This window comes from Capricornis sumatraensis, chromosome 15 (genome assembly GCF_032405125.1).
Source record: "Capricornis sumatraensis isolate serow.1 chromosome 15, serow.2, whole genome shotgun sequence".
Lineage (NCBI taxonomy): Eukaryota > Metazoa > Chordata > Mammalia > Artiodactyla > Bovidae > Capricornis > Capricornis sumatraensis.
In genome coordinates, this window is record NC_091083.1 from 57,358,496 (window position 1) to 57,376,041 (window position 17,546).

At 62.0% G+C, this 17,546-nt stretch overlaps 1 protein-coding gene across 2 annotated transcripts; it reads left to right on the forward strand.

The window, feature by feature from the left end:
* The first annotated feature begins 3,023 nt into the window (after nucleotides 1-3,023).
* Nucleotides 3,024-15,420, forward strand: CHRNA4 (cholinergic receptor nicotinic alpha 4 subunit). 2 transcript variants are annotated; one of them, XM_068987151.1, is made up of 6 exons: nucleotides 3,024-3,102; nucleotides 4,547-4,698; nucleotides 8,067-8,111; nucleotides 8,198-8,307; nucleotides 11,402-12,737; nucleotides 15,295-15,420. In XM_068987151.1, exons 1-6 carry the CDS (start codon nucleotides 3,024-3,026, stop codon nucleotides 15,418-15,420), a joined length of 1,848 nt encoding a protein of 615 aa, XP_068843252.1. The 2 variants fall into 2 exon arrangements, with proteins under 2 accessions (XP_068843252.1, XP_068843253.1); XM_068987152.1 differs by lacking the exon at nucleotides 3,024-3,102 and having other exon boundaries at nucleotides 4,585-4,653.
* Nucleotides 15,421-17,546: the final 2,126 nt, after the last annotated feature.

Genomic DNA, 17,546 nt, shown 5'->3' on the forward strand with positions numbered 1-17,546 from the left:
GCAGGGAAAGGATGCGGAGCTGGCCTGGATGAGAGAGGCTGTAGGCTCCTGAGAAGGTCCAGGCCTTGCTCCCTATTCAGACATACCCCACCCCCTGGCAAGGGTAGCACCTGGACCAGGCCAGGATGCCAAGCTAGGTGGGGGCCTGGCCTGACCCTCTGCCTGGTCCTTGAGCCCAATCATCTCTGATTCTGAGGCTTCCTATATCAGGGGGGTCTGGAGACAGTTTTCAGCAGATGGAGATTGGGGACTTGGCCAAGGATGAGTCCTCTCTGAGGGTGGGGTGCCAGGGTCTGAAACTTAAGCCAACTCCCCAGGCAATTCCCTGTGCACAGCTATGAGCAGACATACACAGTCCCAGGGGCTGCATTCCTGGGTGCTCCTTCCTCCAGGAAGCCTTCAGAGATTGGCCCAGTTCACCCTCTCTCCTGACTCCAACCTAACATTCCCAGGAGCACCCAGATCTCATCAGACAGACGAATCCCATCCCTACCTCACCCTTCTAGGTTGCCAGATGAGGGAAGGGTGACTTTGGTTTCCCAGGGATGCTGAGGTGGTTGGAGGAGACTTCAGAGGGACCTGGAGCACAGCTGGCCTCTGCCACCAAGAAAAGGTCATGGAGCAGAAACCTTCTGCCCTAGGGCAGCGCCAAGCAGGGATGGACAGAGAGCCCCCAGGGAGACACCAGGGCTCGTCCCCTCCCTGTGAGGGGTGTTCCCGGGCTCTGACCCTCATGTGATCGAGTGTTTACCGTGAGTGGGGGGAGTGGTCCAGGAGAGGCAAGGGGGGAGGTTTGCCCTCCTCGCCCCCTGTGCCTAGTGAGCCATCCCAGGGCCTGTTCCCCAGCTCCTAGTTCAGGGCAGATCTCCACCTTAGAGAACTTTCTGGATCCTGGCACAGAGCTGGCTGGAGGAAGGGAAAGAGGCCACAAACTGCAGCAGGCTCTGGGTCTGTGGGGAGTCTGAGGGAAGGCCATGCACTGGGGGGGTGTCACGGTCCAGGAGGACTCCCAGAGGGCAGGCCCCTTGAAGGGCAGACTGTGGGGAGCACCAATTTTCAGGGGCACAGGCCAGCTTTGGGACACACTATGCCTGAGGCCAGGGGAGGCCAGGGTGCAGACCAGACCTCCCAGTAGGAACCCTGGTGCTGACTGCATCGCCCTGGGGTGTGGCACAACCCCTCCGTCCATCCATTTCCTCACTGGGACACAGAGATAACAAAAGAACCCACCTCATAGGGATGCTGTGGGAGCCACGTCCACCTGTCTCAGTGGCTTGGGCCAGCATCTAGGGAGCCCATGGACAGGGTAAGGGGGCAACAGTCGCTGTTGAGGCACCAGCCGGAGTGGACAGATCTCTCCGGGTGGGAACCTCGGAGGCCTCAGAGCATTTGGCCAGAGTTGGGGGAAGGGGGCTTGGGGAGGGGCAGGGAAGGTGGGAGAGGGAAACGGGGAGGGGGAGGAGAGGAGACATGGAGGTGAGAGAGGGAAGATGGGGGAGGGGAGGCGAGATGGGGAGGAGGGAAAAGAGGGAAAACTGGGAAACCAGCTGGAAGGGGGCAGGAGTTGGGGGATGCGGAGGGGTAGGGGCCTCCCTTGACTGAAGCTGCTACCTTGGGACCAAGCCTGTTACTTGCAGAGAATCGTCTGTGAAGGTCGGGGACCAGGGGCCGCCGGGACCATCATTCAGTCCCCCCCAAGGCCCGGGCGCCAACGCGGGAGGAGCGCGGGGGCAGCTCCAGCCCCTCCTTCTCTGCCCTCATCCTCGACTGGAACCGAAGTCTTGGTTTGGGAGCTGGATTCCCCCGACCCCGTGACGGCCGCAGATTCCCAGGAGCTGCGCGCGAATGGCTGCGGGGTTCGCGTTTCTGCCGAGCAGCGCGGTGAGAGCGCCGCAGACTGTGGCTCCGCCGCACAAAGCAGCCCCTCCTGGCCCTCCTTCGAGAGCCTGCTGCTCGGCCGGCGGCCACTTCGACCCACCTAAGGGCGGAGCCCCTGCGGGGTCATGGAGCCTGGCACCAGGTCATCTCGGTTGCGGCCGATGTACTTCAAGACTAGTCCAGGGGCGCCGCGGACTGCTCTGCGGAGGTCTCAGCCGAGACCCTCCACAGTCGCCCCTCAGCCGCTGCCCACCGCGCGTGGGATGGGGACTGCCCTCTCGCCGGCGCAGTCCACCCGGCCGCAGGCCATTCAGAGGCGGGGGCAGCAGACCCCGGCCCGGGCCCAACCTGGAGGCGGCAAGAAGCGGCTTCGCCTGGGGAGGGGGTGTTTAGTGTTCTCCTCGCCCCAGAAAGGCCGGCTGCCGAGTCGAAGCTCTTCTGAACGCTTCCCGGTCCGCGGGGGACAGGCCGATGGGGAGGATTCTGTCCTGAGCGCCTGGTTGGGGAAGACGACCAGGGACCTGTGATTTCCAAACTGCACATCGGAGCCGGGGTGGTGAAGTTAACCACATCCGCCCGGGCGCCCCTTCTGGCGCCCGGAGAACCTGGAGCGCGTCCCTCCCTCCAGGCAGGCGGTGGAGGCGCGGGGCTGGGGACAGGGCGAGGGTTGATGTCTCGTGGTCCGCAAACCAGCCCACGCCGGGATTCCCGAGACGCACGCGGCGATTGCCGGGCCCCCACTCGTGGCTCGGGCACGTGCCCGGCCCTGGGAGGTCAAAGGAAACTTTGCCCCCGCGCCGGCCGACCTCAGCCCCCGCGCCCCCTCTCGACTCGCGGTGCATCCCCCTCCCCCTCTCCTCCTGCTCCTCGCCCTCCCTCCTGCTCCCTCCTCCTGTCCCTCCTCCCCCTCCTCCTCGCCGGCTGGAGGCGGGCAGGTCCGGGCGGGGCCGCGCCGCGGAGCCCACAGCCCGCGATCCGGGTCCGGTAGCCGCCGCCGCGCCCTCCGGGAGGAGCGACCGAGCGAGGCTTTGCGGTCGGAGCGGCCCGCGCGGCGCGGGGGGCATGAAGTTGGGTGCGCGCGGAGCTCAGAGCAGGGGCGCGGCGGAGCCGGGAGCCGCCCGCATCTAGAGCCCGCTCTGTGCGCCATGGAGCTCGGGGGCCCGGGTACATCGCCGCTGCCGCCGCCGCTGCTGCTGCTGCTGCTGGGGGCCGGCTTCCTGCCTGGTAAGTTTCAGGGCGCTGGAAGGATCCCCTTTCGCCCGGTTCAGGGCGGCCTCGGACCTCCGGAGCCAAAGGAAGGGAGGCTCCTGGCTGCAGTCCCAAGCCTCGGGTGCGCGCAACGGGGCAGCCGCGGAGGCTCCCCCCACCCCGCATCCCCCAGACGCAAAAGACTGTCCTTCGAGCGCGGGCGGAGCCAGGCGAAGAAAGAGTTAACCTGTTCGGCAATTCGAAGAAAAGGATTGGGGTGGGTGTGAGGGAGATGCTGTTTCAGGAGCTGGACCCAGAAGCTCCAACTTGAATGGAGAGAGGTGCGTCCCACCCCCGTTTATCCATTCTGCCCAATTTCCTTGCAGGCTGCACCATGCCTGCCCCACCCCCCACCCCTAAGGGCTGGGGAATCAGAGGGCTGGTCTCTGCCCTTGGCAGGGCCCCACCCAAACCCCTTCTGCTCCTCTAGGCTCACTAGAACTGTCGAGGTTCCAGCCATCTGCTCCTCCTCATTCTCTGGGAAGCCACCTTGCTATTTCAGGGGTGCATGGAGGGAATTTAATCCTCTGGCCTCCCCAGTGAGGAAGGAGAGACACTATACTGTCAGAGGGACTACGCTGGGGCTCTGGGCTGCGAGTAAAGGTCCTGGGGGTCTAAGATTGACCCCAGGCGTACTTGTGAATGCCCTCATGGGTCCAGCTGTCAGTCATGCTCTCATGGGTCCAGCAGTCAGCAGGACTGAGCTGAGAGGAGCAGGTAAACAAGGGTCTCCTGTCCTGCCCTCAGATGCCCTCCATGATGCAGCACAGGTGCCCAAGAGTGGCAGGGAAGCCGTCAGACCACAGACTGGCCACTGGGCTGGGCTGAATGAGGAAGCCCCTGCCCAGGTTCACTCCAGATCTAGTCATCGAGGAGAGACCATCCAGGAATGCAGCGTGCCAGAGTCACTGGGGGTGCCAGGTCACTCATGCATCCTGGATTATCTTCCAGGATGATCGCTTGCGGTTGCTGCAGCCACAGGAAACCCTCAGGGGTTGAATCCTCACTCCTCGTCCTTCTCTCCCTGCCTGGGCCTGCCCCTTCTTGTCCTGCGGTTACCCCCACCTTTGTTCTTTGAGACAAGGTGCTCAGGACTTTGCTAGTAGCTCGAGATAGAGCCCCTCTCTCCCGCAGTCACGGTCTGATGAGGAGCCGTCCAGTCAGCACTCATCACATCAGTGATACCCTCTCACGGCGGTGGACCCAGTGCTCAGAAGGCTTCCCTTCCCTGGGGTAGAGGAGAAACTGTGAACGGAAGTAGGGCAGCAGGTGCAAAGGTCCTGAGATAGGAGGGAGGAATGTGCTTTGAGGGGCTGGAAGGGAGCCCAAGTGCTGAGTGCAGCCTGACAGGAGGCCCAAGGGCGCAGCCTGAACGGTCACCGTCCCCTCCCCTGAGCCCTGCACCCGCATGTCCCCCCAGTGAGCAGCCATGCAGAGACCCGGGCTCATGCGGAGGAGCGGCTGCTGAAGAAGCTCTTCTCAGGCTATAATAAGTGGTCCCGGCCCGTGGCTAACATCTCGGATGCGGTTCTTGTCCACTTCGGCCTGTCCATCGCGCAGCTTATTGATGTGGTAGGTGCTGGGGATGGGGTGGGTGTCGGCAACCCAGGGCCAACCTGTGTCAGGGAGGGACAGGCCTGGAGATGGCCCTGGGGCTGGGGGCATGGGCTGGATGAGCTGGGAGGGCTGCATGTGAGTCCCAGCCCTGCCTGAGTCCTGCACATACACTTAAGCAACGTGGGAGGCAAGGACTGTTCCACGCGATGCCCTCCAACGCCCTGCCCATTCCTCCCTCTCCACGTAGAAAAGCTCAAAGGGCCAGATTTGCAGCAGGGGATCAGGGCTGTGGCCGCCAGAGACAGGGAGCAGGAGACTCATCTGTGGGGCCAGTGCAGGGCAAGTCCTGGCACTGAGTGGGTCAGGGTGGGGCCGTGTGGGGCCCTGGCAGCCCCTCTTGACCTTCACCTTGCTCAGGAGGTCCCCCAGCCTGTCTGGAATGGGGCAACCTGGCGAGTCAGACAGGCTGTTTGTCAGGTGAGTTTACTTCCCTGGATGGGGACCGAGGAGGCTATTGAGAGGAGGCCGAGGTCCAGCCTCTGAGTGGCTGCAGCTCTGGAGGAGCGGGGGTGATCACTCAGGGTGGGGGCCCGTCCTATGGGTCTAACTGCGTGTTGGCTGCACATTCTGGGGCAGCAGCCAAAGGGCCTTGGAGTGTGGGCTCCGGCCTGGCCTGGAGGAGTCTTCCAGGAGCTGGTTTGCTGGCTGCAAGAGGGTCTGAGGCTGGCTAGGTTTGGACTGGGGTTTCCAGTCAGCTCAGGTTCCAGGAGGAGCTGCCATGGGCTGTAGATCTCTCCAAATGTCCACCCCACACCCCTGCCAGGACCCCAACCCCAAGCGGGTTCTGTGAGGGGGGAGCCACCAGTTTCAGAGTCTGGAGACCCTGGTTTCCAGCTCGTGCCAGGTGTATTGAGTGGCCCCTGGGGCCCTGGTCTTCTCACCTGTGGAATAGGATGAGTGAGCCGGCAACATCCAAGGGGCTTTGGGACGTGGAGGGTGGGGGCTGTGGCCACATTCACACTGACAGAAAGAGCTATGCTTGTGCCCCATTAGCAGAGAGAACTGGTCAGTCCCCCATCCTGGCCTGTGCTCTCAGGCCTCCTAGAACCAAGCCTCAAATGCTTCCTGTAAAGTACTCCTGGCTGGGGTGCAGCCAGAAGGGAGCTCAGGATGGTGGAGGTTCCGACCCACTGCGTTTGCAAACATAATTCCCAGTGTGGCTGTGGCTTCATGTTCTGGGTCAGCTGCACTGTGGCCTGGCCTCCTGCCTGAGCTCCTGGGGTTTTCTTGTCCCCCAGCCACCATGTTGTAGCATTCTCCTCCCCTCCATCTCCCTAGTTTGCCCAGGAGAGACAGCCAGAGCACACCAGTCCTGAGACCCCAGTGAGGGACCCGCCGGAGGCCCCATGGCAACACTGGGCTGGACAGGAGCTGCTCCCAGCCCTGCTGTCTGCAGCTGAGTTGGCCAAGGACACTCCTGCACACGTGTGCTGATGAGACGTCCTTGCCTGTCCTGGGTGCTGGCCTTTTGTGGAAGGGGCCACCTCCCTGCCCACTCTTTGAAGGGCTGCAGTGTTTGCTGCAGGTTTGTGCCCCAGTGTGTATGTGTGTGTGTGTGTGTGTGTTCATGTGTGTTCACATCTGCAGAGGAGGCTGGGAGTCCCTGGGCACCTCTGGGCCCTGGGCTAATGTTTCAGGTGCCCGAATGTATGAAGGGCACTTCATATGGGTGGGGTGGACGGGTGGACAGCTGCAAGGGGTGTGTGTGAGTGGTGGGCACAAGGGGAAGGAGGCCAGGCCCGGCACCTGGAAGCTTGATCTGGAGGCAGGGAATGGGGCAGAGCCAGGCCAGCTGCCCCCAGGGGAATGCAAGGATGTGGTGGTGGAGGCAGCACCACTGCAGGACTGCATTGCCAAGGTCGAGGTCGTTGGAGTGGTGTCCAGGCCCCGCTTAGGTCACGCTTATCCTCAGTGTCCTCTGGTGGCATGACCCAGGTGGCCCTGAGGGAGATCAGGACCAAGGCAGTGCCTGGGGTGGCAGGAGATGTGGTCCCCTCCCATGACCCAGCCGACCCAGGGCTTGTCCCCTGGGGGAGCAGGAGGGGAGGCTCCCGGGCCTTGCCTTTGAATAACCATCTGCCCCCGGCCCTGTCTGGGCACTGGGTGCTTCACTTCTTGACCGTCCTCGGGTTTCTTTGGCCTGAGCAGTCGTCCTGACGACTTGCGTGCCCCTGGTCTAGAGCCGACAAGGGAAAAAGTTGGGCCGTCATAAAGTGGGGAGAGGCTGGTTCAAGCACCGCCCCCCGCCCCGAGCCTGTGTCCAGTCCCTCTACCCTCCCCAGGGGAATAGCCCCTGCCCCTCAGGGGCACCCTGCTCTCTGAGAAGTACCCTCCATCAGCAGCAAGTGTCCCGCCCCAAACCTTTTGCAAGGAGCCAGCCCCCTCCAGCCCCAACCCAGTTGCCCTCTGCCTGGGCTGGGTGCGGCATGGTCCCTGGAGGTTCAGGGTGGGGTAAGAGGACCCCTACATCCATGCACAGAGCCTGGCGTTCTTCTCCAGCCTGTGCTGGTGCCTGACTGCCTGTGTCCAGTGAACAGGAGGGCTGGGAAGTGGGGTGGAGGGAGCAGGGAGTGTGTGTGTGAGTGTTGTATGTGAGTGTGTGTGTATTGTGTGTGTGTATTGTGTGTGTGTCAGTGTGTGTCAGTGTGTATGTATGCATGTGAGTGTTGTGTGTGTGTGTGAGTGTGTCAGTGTGTGTCAGTGTGTATGAGTGCATGTGAGTGTTGTATGTGAGTGAGTGTGTTCCAGCCCTTCTCACCTGGCAGGGGGTTGCTCAGTGACCTGTAGAGGAGCCTGCTGGCTCTCCTGCTCCCATCTCATCTGTTCTTGCCCCTCACCTGTCTACCTCCAGGTCCTGAGGCTCTGGGCCTGGAGGGGCAGTTTGGCCAGTGAGTGGGTGGCTCAGGGGTAGCAGAGGGGGCAGGCTGGCCAGCTGGGAGGGAGTGATGCAGGTGGGCAGGACCATCACGGGCTGCTGGGAAAAGGGCAGCTCCTCCAGCAGCCAGGAGCCCTGGGTGTCGAATATACCCTTACTTACGTAGCTGGAGAGGGCCAGGTCTGGCCACCTGTAAAGCCAGCTGGACACTGTCCTCACCTTCCTTCTCAGAAGGGTCAAGGGGACTTACCCTGTGGCCCTCAGTCCCCTCTGGGCCTGCCATCCTGGGCTTGGCTGCCTCCAGGGGCGAGACACTCCCTCCCTCCTGAGGTCACCCAGTCCCCTTGTTCGGCCCTGGCCCATCCTTGTGGGTAAGGAAGCTTGGCCAGAGAGATGTGTCCTGAACCAATGGGGATCACAACCTGCCTTCTTCTTGTTCGTGCCCTAGGATGAGAAGAACCAAATGATGACGACGAATGTGTGGGTGAAGCAGGTGAGTGGGAGAGAGCCCTCAATGCCCCCTCCCCACCCTCTCCCTACCCCTCTCTTCTGACCCCCCTCTTTCCTTTCCTCCCGCAGGAGTGGCACGACTATAAGCTGCACTGGGACCCCGCCGACTATGAGAATGTGACTTCCATCCGAATCCCCTCCGAGCTAATCTGGCGGCCAGACATCGTCCTTTACAACAAGTGAGCTGGGGCCTTAGTGGGTGGGGCCACGTCCAGCCACGCCCCCGCCAGGAATCTCTGCCAAAGCCAGCGTGAGCAAGAGGCAGACAGCTCAGCCCTCCAGCCCAGGCGGAAATAAAGAGGGTGCTGAGACCTATTGACAGGCAAAGAGGCAAGGAGATGGGGGCTCTGGGGGCCTGCGGGTGCCTGAGGGTTCCTTCCCTGCCCGTGCCAGCCCTGGGGCCTCAGTCTCTTGCGGGGCAAGGAAGGGATCAGAGCCCCTCCCAGGATGACTACAGGCCCTGCAGTTGCTCCGCCTCGGGCTGGAGTCTGTTCCAGAATCAGTCCCTGTCTGGGGAGGCTGGGCACCTGTACATTGGTCACCCAGTCCTGGAGCAGAGGGTGGGGTACGAGGAGTGGAGAGGGAGCCCCCAGAACAGCCTGCCTGTCCTCACCCTCCCCTGCCCCTCCATCTGTGCTCACAGCTCCCTGCACAGACATCACCGAAAGTCCCCAAACCCCAGCTCATCACGCTCCGCAAACAAAGCCTCTGTCAGGGATGTGTGTCCCAGCTGTGGAAGCTGAGCTGAAATCTCATCTCTGGAGGGTGTTTCTGTGCTGGGGGGCCAGGGGACTATGGGCACTGCTGTGGCAGACGTGGGCTCCAGAGGGCTGGCCTCCTTGAACTTGTCCTTTCCTGGGACCTTGGCTGGGCCCTTGACCTCGGGGCAGCCTGACAGCCTACCGTGTCCATGGTCTCTGCTGTGTCATTGCTAGGCCAGCTCACCCAGAGCTGAATCCATGCTGGAAGACCCAGGCTCTGGGCGGCCGTGGCCCCACAGCACTGACGAACACAGCCAATGGCAGCACTTGGTCCCCCTGCCCAAGGCCCCCTGCCCTCCCACCCAGACCCCGGTGCTTCTGCACAAAAGCCCTCCTGGGCCCCGGGGTTGGGCCTGACCTACAAATGCTATTTGATTAAGAATGACTGGGCTCCACTTGCAGCTTAATTGATTCCAGTAATGGCAGCGGGGAGAGCGGCCGCACATGGAGGAGAGGGTTTTAGGGATGCATTAAGGGGGGCCGCTTGGAGAGTGGGAGGTGGGGCAGACTCTCTATTTTCCCTCTACAAGCTGCCTGGTCAGACCCTGAGCGCTGGAGTCCTCCAGGCCCCCTAAGGCCCCCCGGGGTCCCCACTCAGCTCCCCCCAGCCCCCTGCCCCAGGGGACCCAGCACTCAATCTGCCTGAACCTCTCTGACCCAGAACATAGGGACCAGGGTCAGGACTCTGGGACCCAGGGAAGCATCGTGCTCTGTGACTGCTCGACCGAGACCAATAAGCAGGTCTGGGAGGCATACAGCCCCCAGGATGGCATCCCAGCCCCTTCCCTCCCTAGACTCCCTACCGAGACCTAGAGGTAGCGGGTTGGACCCCTAGCTTCCCTTAGGGATGGAGGCTGGCACCGAGGCCCTTTTTGGAGGGGGTTGGGCGTGGGCATAGATGGACCCCAGGGCTGGTGGTGATGTTGGCCAGATGGCCACTGAGGAGGCCTGTTTCCAGGGATCAGGCCCATGTGCACTTGCGTGTGGCCAAGTGGTCAGCGCAGGCTGCTGGGCAAGGGGAAGGGTTGAAGGTGGCTTTTCTGAGAGCTTTGGGGTACTCCTTCGAGGCTGGAGGGAGTGCACGTGAGGCCATGCTGTCCACGGGGGCTCCCTCCACTGGCCTGCCAGGCAGAGGGGCTCATGTGGATGGCGTCTTCAGCCTAGAGCAGGAATCTGACCGGCCGGGTTGACCCCTCTTCCCCACAAGCTGTCCTAATGACCACTTCCCCTGGGCTTACTGGCCCAGCTTCTGGGGGGTGCTTTGTCCCCTGGCATGGGAAGCCCACTGTGGGGGAGGGGTGGGACTTCCTAGAGCGGTGATGAGGGTGGGGTGGGGTGGCAGGGAGGTGGGGGTGGTGACAACTTCCCTTGGGAAAGCTCCTTCTTCCTGGAGTTGCCCTGGGTGGCTGGGTCCCGGAGTCCCACATGCAGAGTACAGGGCCGGCCCGGGGCGGAAGTGCCCTTAGCACAGGAGAGTGAAGACACGGGCTCGGAGACTAGTGTCTGTGGGGCTGTCCCTGGTGGGAGGAGGGGAGGTCTCCCATCAGCATTTCAGAGCTGAAGCCCAGGACAGCTGCTCCCTTACCTGCCTGTGGGTGCCCCACGTGGTCAGTGTGGGCAGCTCAGGCCTTGCGGGGAAACAGGCTGAGAGAAGGCCCTCCTGACCCAGGCAATAACAGCTTGGGACCCAGACTGGGGACTGGGCACTTCCAGCAGCAGAGGAGAGAGTGGCTGACTCTGGGGGCAGGCAGTGTTCTCAGCAGACTGTGGGCAGGTGTCCCCAGGTCCCCCATGGCATCAACATGCCCTTCTCCTCACCATGGGCATCCTAGGCAGCTGTCCCTGGGAGACCCAGGCTTGGGCCAGGACCGCAGCCCCTAGCTCTGTTCCCTGCCAGGTCTGGACAGGGAGCCCTGCGGCCAAGGAATAGGCAGGAGGGCTGAGGGCCTGGGATGTGATGGCTGGAGTCCACGTCCCCCTCTGGGAGGCCTGGTCTCTGCCTCGTTGGGCCCTGGAGTCTTCACCTGTGCAAGAAGGGGGTTCTCGCCTCTAGGTTTGGGGGCATCTGTGGGGGAGAAAATGCCGGCCTGAAGCAGGAGAAGGTGGTGAGACAGGTCAGATTTCCGTCCAGCTCCAGGGTGACCGCAGGGAACGAGGCACTCTGTGTGCTGCCCTGGGGCCACTAGTGCACGTGGAGCCCCTGATGTGACATGGATGGCCCTTCTAGCCCCCAAATAATCGTGGTCATCTCCATGGTCAAGCTTGGATGTCAAGTGTGGTGTGGGCTGCTGAGAAAGTCTCCACGGCATGTCACCCCCAAGGGTCGGGGAAACAGCAAGGTGGGCAGGTGAGCAATGAGCTGGACGTGGGCACCATGAGCAATGAGCCCAGAGCTGTCTGGTCCCGGGCAAGGCTTCACTGTGAAGTGAGGGTGTGTGTAGCGGGCAGAGGCATGAGAGCTCTGGACCTCAGGTGTCAGGCGCCTCACCCACCACCTCTCTCTCCCGCCCAGTGCGGACGGGGACTTTGCCATTACCCACCTGACCAAGGCCCACCTCTTCCACGACGGCCGGGTGCAGTGGACGCCCCCGGCCATCTACAAGAGCTCCTGCAGCATCGACGTCACCTTCTTCCCCTTCGACCAGCAGAACTGCACCATGAAGTTCGGGTCCTGGACCTACGACAAGGCCAAGATCGACCTGGTGAGCATGCACAGCCGCGTGGACCAGCTGGACTTCTGGGACAGCGGTGAGTGGGTCATCGTGGACGCCGTGGGCACCTACAACACGCGCAAGTACGAGTGCTGCGCGGAGGTCTACTCGGACATCACCTACGCCTTCATCATCCGGCGCCTGCCGCTCTTCTACACCATCAACCTCATCATCCCCTGCCTGCTCATCTCCTGCCTCACCGTGCTCGTCTTCTACCTGCCCTCCGAGTGCGGCGAGAAGATCACCCTCTGCATCTCCGTGTTGCTGTCGCTCACTGTCTTCCTGCTGCTCATCACCGAGATCATCCCATCCACCTCGCTGGTCATCCCACTCATCGGCGAGTACCTGCTCTTCACCATGATCTTCGTCACGCTCTCCATCATCATCACTGTCTTTGTGCTCAACGTGCACCACCGCTCCCCGCGCACACACACCATGCCCGCCTGGGTCCGCCGTGTCTTCCTGGACATCGTGCCACGCCTGCTCTTCATGAAACGGCCGTCTGTGGTCAAGGACCACTGCCGGCGGCTCATCGAGTCCATGCACAAGGCGGCCAGCGCTCCGCACTTCTGGCCAGAGCCCCATGGGGAGCCCGCCCGGTCTCCGTCCCTGACCTGTGGGGTAGACCAGCCCAGCAAGCCCCAGCCAGCCCGTACAACACCCTCTGACCAGGTGCCAACTCTGCAGCCTTCAGAGGCCGAGAAGGCCAGCCCCTGTCTATCTCCTGGGCCCTGCCATCCACCCACCGGCACCCGGGCCCCGGGCCTCACCAAGACCCGGTCCCTAAGTGTCCAGCACGTGTCCAGCCCCAGCAAAGCAGTGGAGGACGGCGTGCGGTGCCGGTCCCAGAGCATCCAGTACTGCGGGCCACGAGAGGAGGCTGCCTCACCGGCTGCCCGCCTGGCGGATAGCTCCCCCTCTTCTCCGACCAAGGCCCCCTCAGCCGAGCTCCTGCCCCCAGACCAGGCCTCTCCCTGCAAATGCCAGTGCAGGAAGGAACTGGGGGCCCCAAATGCCACGCTCAAGACCTCCAGCACCAGAGCGCCGCCCCTGCCCCTGTCGCCAGCCCTGGCACGGGCGGTGGAGGGTGTCCAGTACATTGCAGACCACCTGAAGGCAGAAGACACAGACTTCTCGGTAAGTCCCCACCACAGTCACCTGGGGGGGCACCCACCGCCCCATCCACTTTGAAGGAGGAGGTGACTGGTGAAAGACAGAGAAACCAGGACCCCAACCCAGCTGTTCCCTGTGCCCCAAGCCTCCATCCGCTTGGGGGCAGGAGGTCCCCCCAGTGGTGGCCCAGTGGCTGTTGGAGCAGAGTGGACCTCTGGTGTCTCCTTTGGGCTTCAGGGCACAAGGAGCCTGCCTGCAGGTGGGGTGTTAGGCAGCTTTCAGCACCATCTGCACCTGGTGAGCATCCCCCTTGACCTCAAGTGCCCCCCACCCTGCTATGGGTGCCCCAGGGAGGGTCTGCAGTGAGAGGTGCTGAGAGGAGATGGGATGAGATTGAGTGGCCTCTGTGGCCTAGCACGGGGAGGGGAGAAATCAGGCCTGGGACACAGGACCCTCTGGCCAGCATCCTCATGCCTGGCCAGAGAGAGGGCACCTGGGGTCTGGGCGGGCAGGGCAGGTGCTCAGACACGGGTCATATTCAGGGCCCTGTGGAGTCGGGGACTGCAAGGGTGGGTCCAGGCTGAGGGCTGAGCCCCAGTTCAGATCCTGGGTGGGGTGGGGCAGGGGAGCACAGAGGCGGGTCGGGGAGGGCACCGTCAGTCTGCTCGGTCATTACTGGCCGCTCGATCTGGGCTGTGACCTTACCCCACATCAGCTTCCTCCTGCAGGAATGCAGGCCTGTGGGCAGGCAAGACACTGTGGTTCCCTCCCTCACCTCTTCATCCCTCTGTCTCCTCGGGAACAGCCTGTGATCATTTCCCAGACACACATGATCCCTGGGGACTGTCTGTCCTGTGGCTGGGCCACCCCACCCACCAGCGAGTCAGTCTCCTAGCTGTCCCTTGAATCCCAAGGGGTTGTGAAGTCATCTGAGGGTTTCTGGAAGGTTCTACCTGGGAGACACTGGTTCTGGGCCCGTTGCGTTCCCCAGTTCTTGAGGACCTCTGAGGTGCGGGTCTGAGGGGCTGCTGAGAAGAGATTGAGGCCTTTGAAGTGTCACCAGGATCTCGGAGGCGCCCAGTGGTTCTTAGTGCAGGGCCAGCCCCTTGTCCCCAGACCCCTCCATCCGCATCACAGGCCCAGCTGTCACGACCAGGTTCTGGTTCCGGCATTGTGCCCAGGTTCTGGGAAGCAAAGCAACTTCAGAGGAACCGACCTGGGATGGGGGCTGGGCGGCTTTGTGAGCAGCGTTTCAACCTCCAAGGGGGTGGCTGGAAAGCTGCTCCTGCTCGGATGCGGCAGCACCACTGGCTGCTTCCTGGAACAGAGGGTCCTGTCGCTCCCTCGCTTTCAAGTGACCCCATTTACTCTGGTTACCCAAGAATAAATTTGGCCCTTTCAGCTTTGGCTTAAAACCATCATGATGCTGCTGATTTCTTTAAACATCAGAGCAGAAAACCGCAGTGAAAAGTTTTTCTCTCAAGGCTCCCAAAACGGGAGGCTAAGCCTGCCCTTGGCCAGACCTGTGGGACCTGCTAGGGTCCAGCGGGCCCGAGCCCAGGTGCCCCTCCTTTCTGTTCACTCAAGTGCCGACAACTGCCCACCCAGGGCCTGCCTGTGGCCTCCCTGAGGCTTTGCCTGGGGGCACCCCAGGTGGGGTCTAGACCCAATACTCCAGCGTGGACGTGTAACATGACCTGTCCTGCCTCTGGGCCTCTGTGTCCCCCCTTCAGCCCAGATGGTGCAGCCACCTTCCTTGTCGGGTCCAGGGAGTGGCTGCAGGTGGTGGGCTCAGCATGTTCCCCACCTCTAGCCTGGGGTCCCCTCCCTTGTCCCTGGGGAGCCCTCCACCCAGCAGCTGCACACTCAGAGCCTGCTTGCAGCACAGGGCTGAGCCTGCTTGCAGCACAGGGCTGTGCCTGCATTCACGTGTGACCCTCGCCCTCAGGGGCTTTGGAGACAGACCTGAGTGACCCACTGACCATGAGAGGCTCAGGCCACCTGGGCAGCCAACCGTGAACCCCGCCCTGGGCAGAGGCAGGAGTGAAGGGCAGCCAGCTGTGAGCACTGCCCTGGGCTTCTTGCTGGAGGTCAGCTCCCCACAACCACCACTATCCAGGATGCTCTGCCCCTCGCCTTGCACTGCGAGGGGCTGTGGGTGCCTGCCGACTCCAGCCTCAATGGCTCCATCTGTAAATGCAGGGCAGGGTGGTCCCCATGGTGCCACCAAGTATCAAAAACCCAGAGCACACTTCACCGTGTCACAGCCTGGACCCTAGCCTTCCTTCAGAGGCATCCCCATCACTACCTCCTGGGAGCTCAGGCACCTGGCAGGCTGGTGGAATTGGTAGGGCCACCATGCTGGACCCCATTTCGCTAGAGAGCATCGACACCTGCAGCATCGACACCTTGAGCCCAGACTTCACACAAAGCCATTTCGCTGCATCCCCTACGCTCCCCTTACCTAGTACAGGTATGCCTGCAACCTTGGTGACCCTGGTGGCAAGAATAGGAACCGAGGTTCTAGAAGTTTCTTGCTGTGGCGAGGCCTGAGGGAGTGACCGTGTGTGTCTGTCTGCAGGTGAAAGAGGACTGGAAGTACGTGGCCATGGTCATCGACCGCATCTTTCTCTGGGTGTTCATCATCGTCTGCCTGCTCGGGACTGCCGGCCTCTTCCTGCCGCCCTGGCTGGCCGGCATGATCTAGGGGCCCGGACTCAGGACTCCCCGAACTCGATGGGGTCATGCCACTTAGCAGATTGCCCTCCATCCTCTGTCTGCTATGAGACAGCCTTGGAAGGAGCCGCTGACCCCTGGGGACCTGCCTGGGGGACTGGTGTATGCCTGTATGGCTGCAGGGCGGTGTCACTGCCTGTCTTATTAAAGTTTAACCAGAGCATGGTGACATGATGGCTTCCTGCAAGGACGTGCAGCTGATGGCTCTCAGCAAACGTCCCAGCATATCCTCAGGCCATGCCACTCAGCCACCCTCAGCCCCTCTTAGCCCTCAGAGCCCTTGATCCCTGTGGGATCCCTGAGACCCAGGCACAGATCCCGGCCTGGGGCACCCCTGGGTCGTCAGGCTTGCTCTCTCTGACCCCAGAGGTGAGTCAGCAAACACATGACCCTCAGCTGCTGGGGGCAGGGTCCAAGCAGGGGGTGTCTTAGTGGCTGGGGGGGGGTCCCAAGCCGGGGAGTAGGGGGCTTCTGATCAGGGTCTGGGTTTGGTCTCTTATGAGCACATTAGTCAAAGCCCAGATTTAGCCCAGAGGAGCCTTGGGGTTGGAGTGGTTAGACATGGGACCCATGGAGGAGAATCAGGTGCAGGTCCCCCTCGGGTGAGGGACCCTCGACCCCAGGCAGCCCAGCTGTCTCCCTGGCAGGGGTGCTTGGGTCTTGGGCAGACACTTTGCTGGCCTGGTGATGCCCCCAGGTCTCCCATGGACTTGAGACTTTGTGAGGGACCCAGATCTGGGCTCCCCACCCAACACCTCCCTTGATTTCCCCTCTGCTCACAGTCGGGGGACCCCTCTGGGGCACAGTAACAGGTACGACCTCCCTGACATGGCAGCTGTGGTGACTCCAGAGGCTCTGAGGACCGCTTGTCTGGCTAGCTCTGGGGCCATCTGCAGTGTGGTGTCTTGAGGGGAGGGGCTGAGAAATGGGGGTGGAGGGGACCCTCCACAGCCCAAAAGCCTCTGCCTCACACCATGTGGAGGTTGCCCTGCGCAAGGTGGCCAGCGGGGGTGTTGGAGGGCAATGGCCCCGGGGGCCTAGTGTCCACTCCTCATGAAGGCTGAGCCCCAGGGACCACCACAGTGTCCCCTGAGACCCCGGGGAAACACTGGGCCTGTGGTAATGTGGGGGTGGGGTGCCCCCGCTCTCTGGATTCTTGCAAGCCCTTAGGCTCCAGATGCCAGGTGGGGTCTGGACAATGTAGCCCCTCCCCCAGGAGCCACATCTGGGTGGAGGGAACCTCCCCAGGCCCAAGGAATCCCTTCTCCAGTGACGGTCAAGCTATGCCTCTCCAGAACCTGTGTGTCAGGGGTGTAGCTGGCAGGTTGGAGCCCTGGGTCTCCCCTCAGGCTGTGCCTGGGTCACGAGGAACTTGGGAAAATTGAATGAATAATTTAGTGAAGTTCAAAGACATTTCTGCAGAGGTTCCGCTGGAGGGCACTGCCCGGGTGGAGGAGACAAGTTCACAGCCTCCACCTGGCTGCCGGTGAACCGCAGACCAGCCTCCTGGATATTACCGCAGACCAGCCTCCTGGATATTCAGGACGCCATCTGACTGGCACCTGCCCCCTGAAGGCTACTGGGGCACCAATCATCTCGGGATGCTAGGGGAGAGCCCAGACCGGCAGCTCACCAGGACACAGGACGGGCCCCAAGGTCGCAGCCTGGACGCAGATTTCAGACGTCATCACCCCAATCCTCCTTACGTAAGCGGATCCGGCGCCAGATGTGGGGAAGCAGTGGGGGCCCTGGGGCCCGTGTGCAGATGCTCTTTCCTGGGTTGGGAGAGACCAGGAGCCCCAGGGAGGACGACAGCCCCCACTTTCTGCTTTCTGTGTTTTCCTTTTTTTCAGACTTGAAAAAAAGTTAGAAAATCCACATGCGGAATAGATCACCCACATTCCCACCAAATTAACTACGACCACTATTTTGGGCTACTTGCCTCCAGGGTTTGTTTTTTTTTTTTTGATTGACATAAAATTTACCTACGACAAAATGCCTGGTCTTAAGCCCTCAGATCAATGAGTTTTAACTCGATTTGACCCCAGACCCCTCCAGCCCCTCCAACCTATGCCTGGTTTCTTCCCCGGAGAGGGG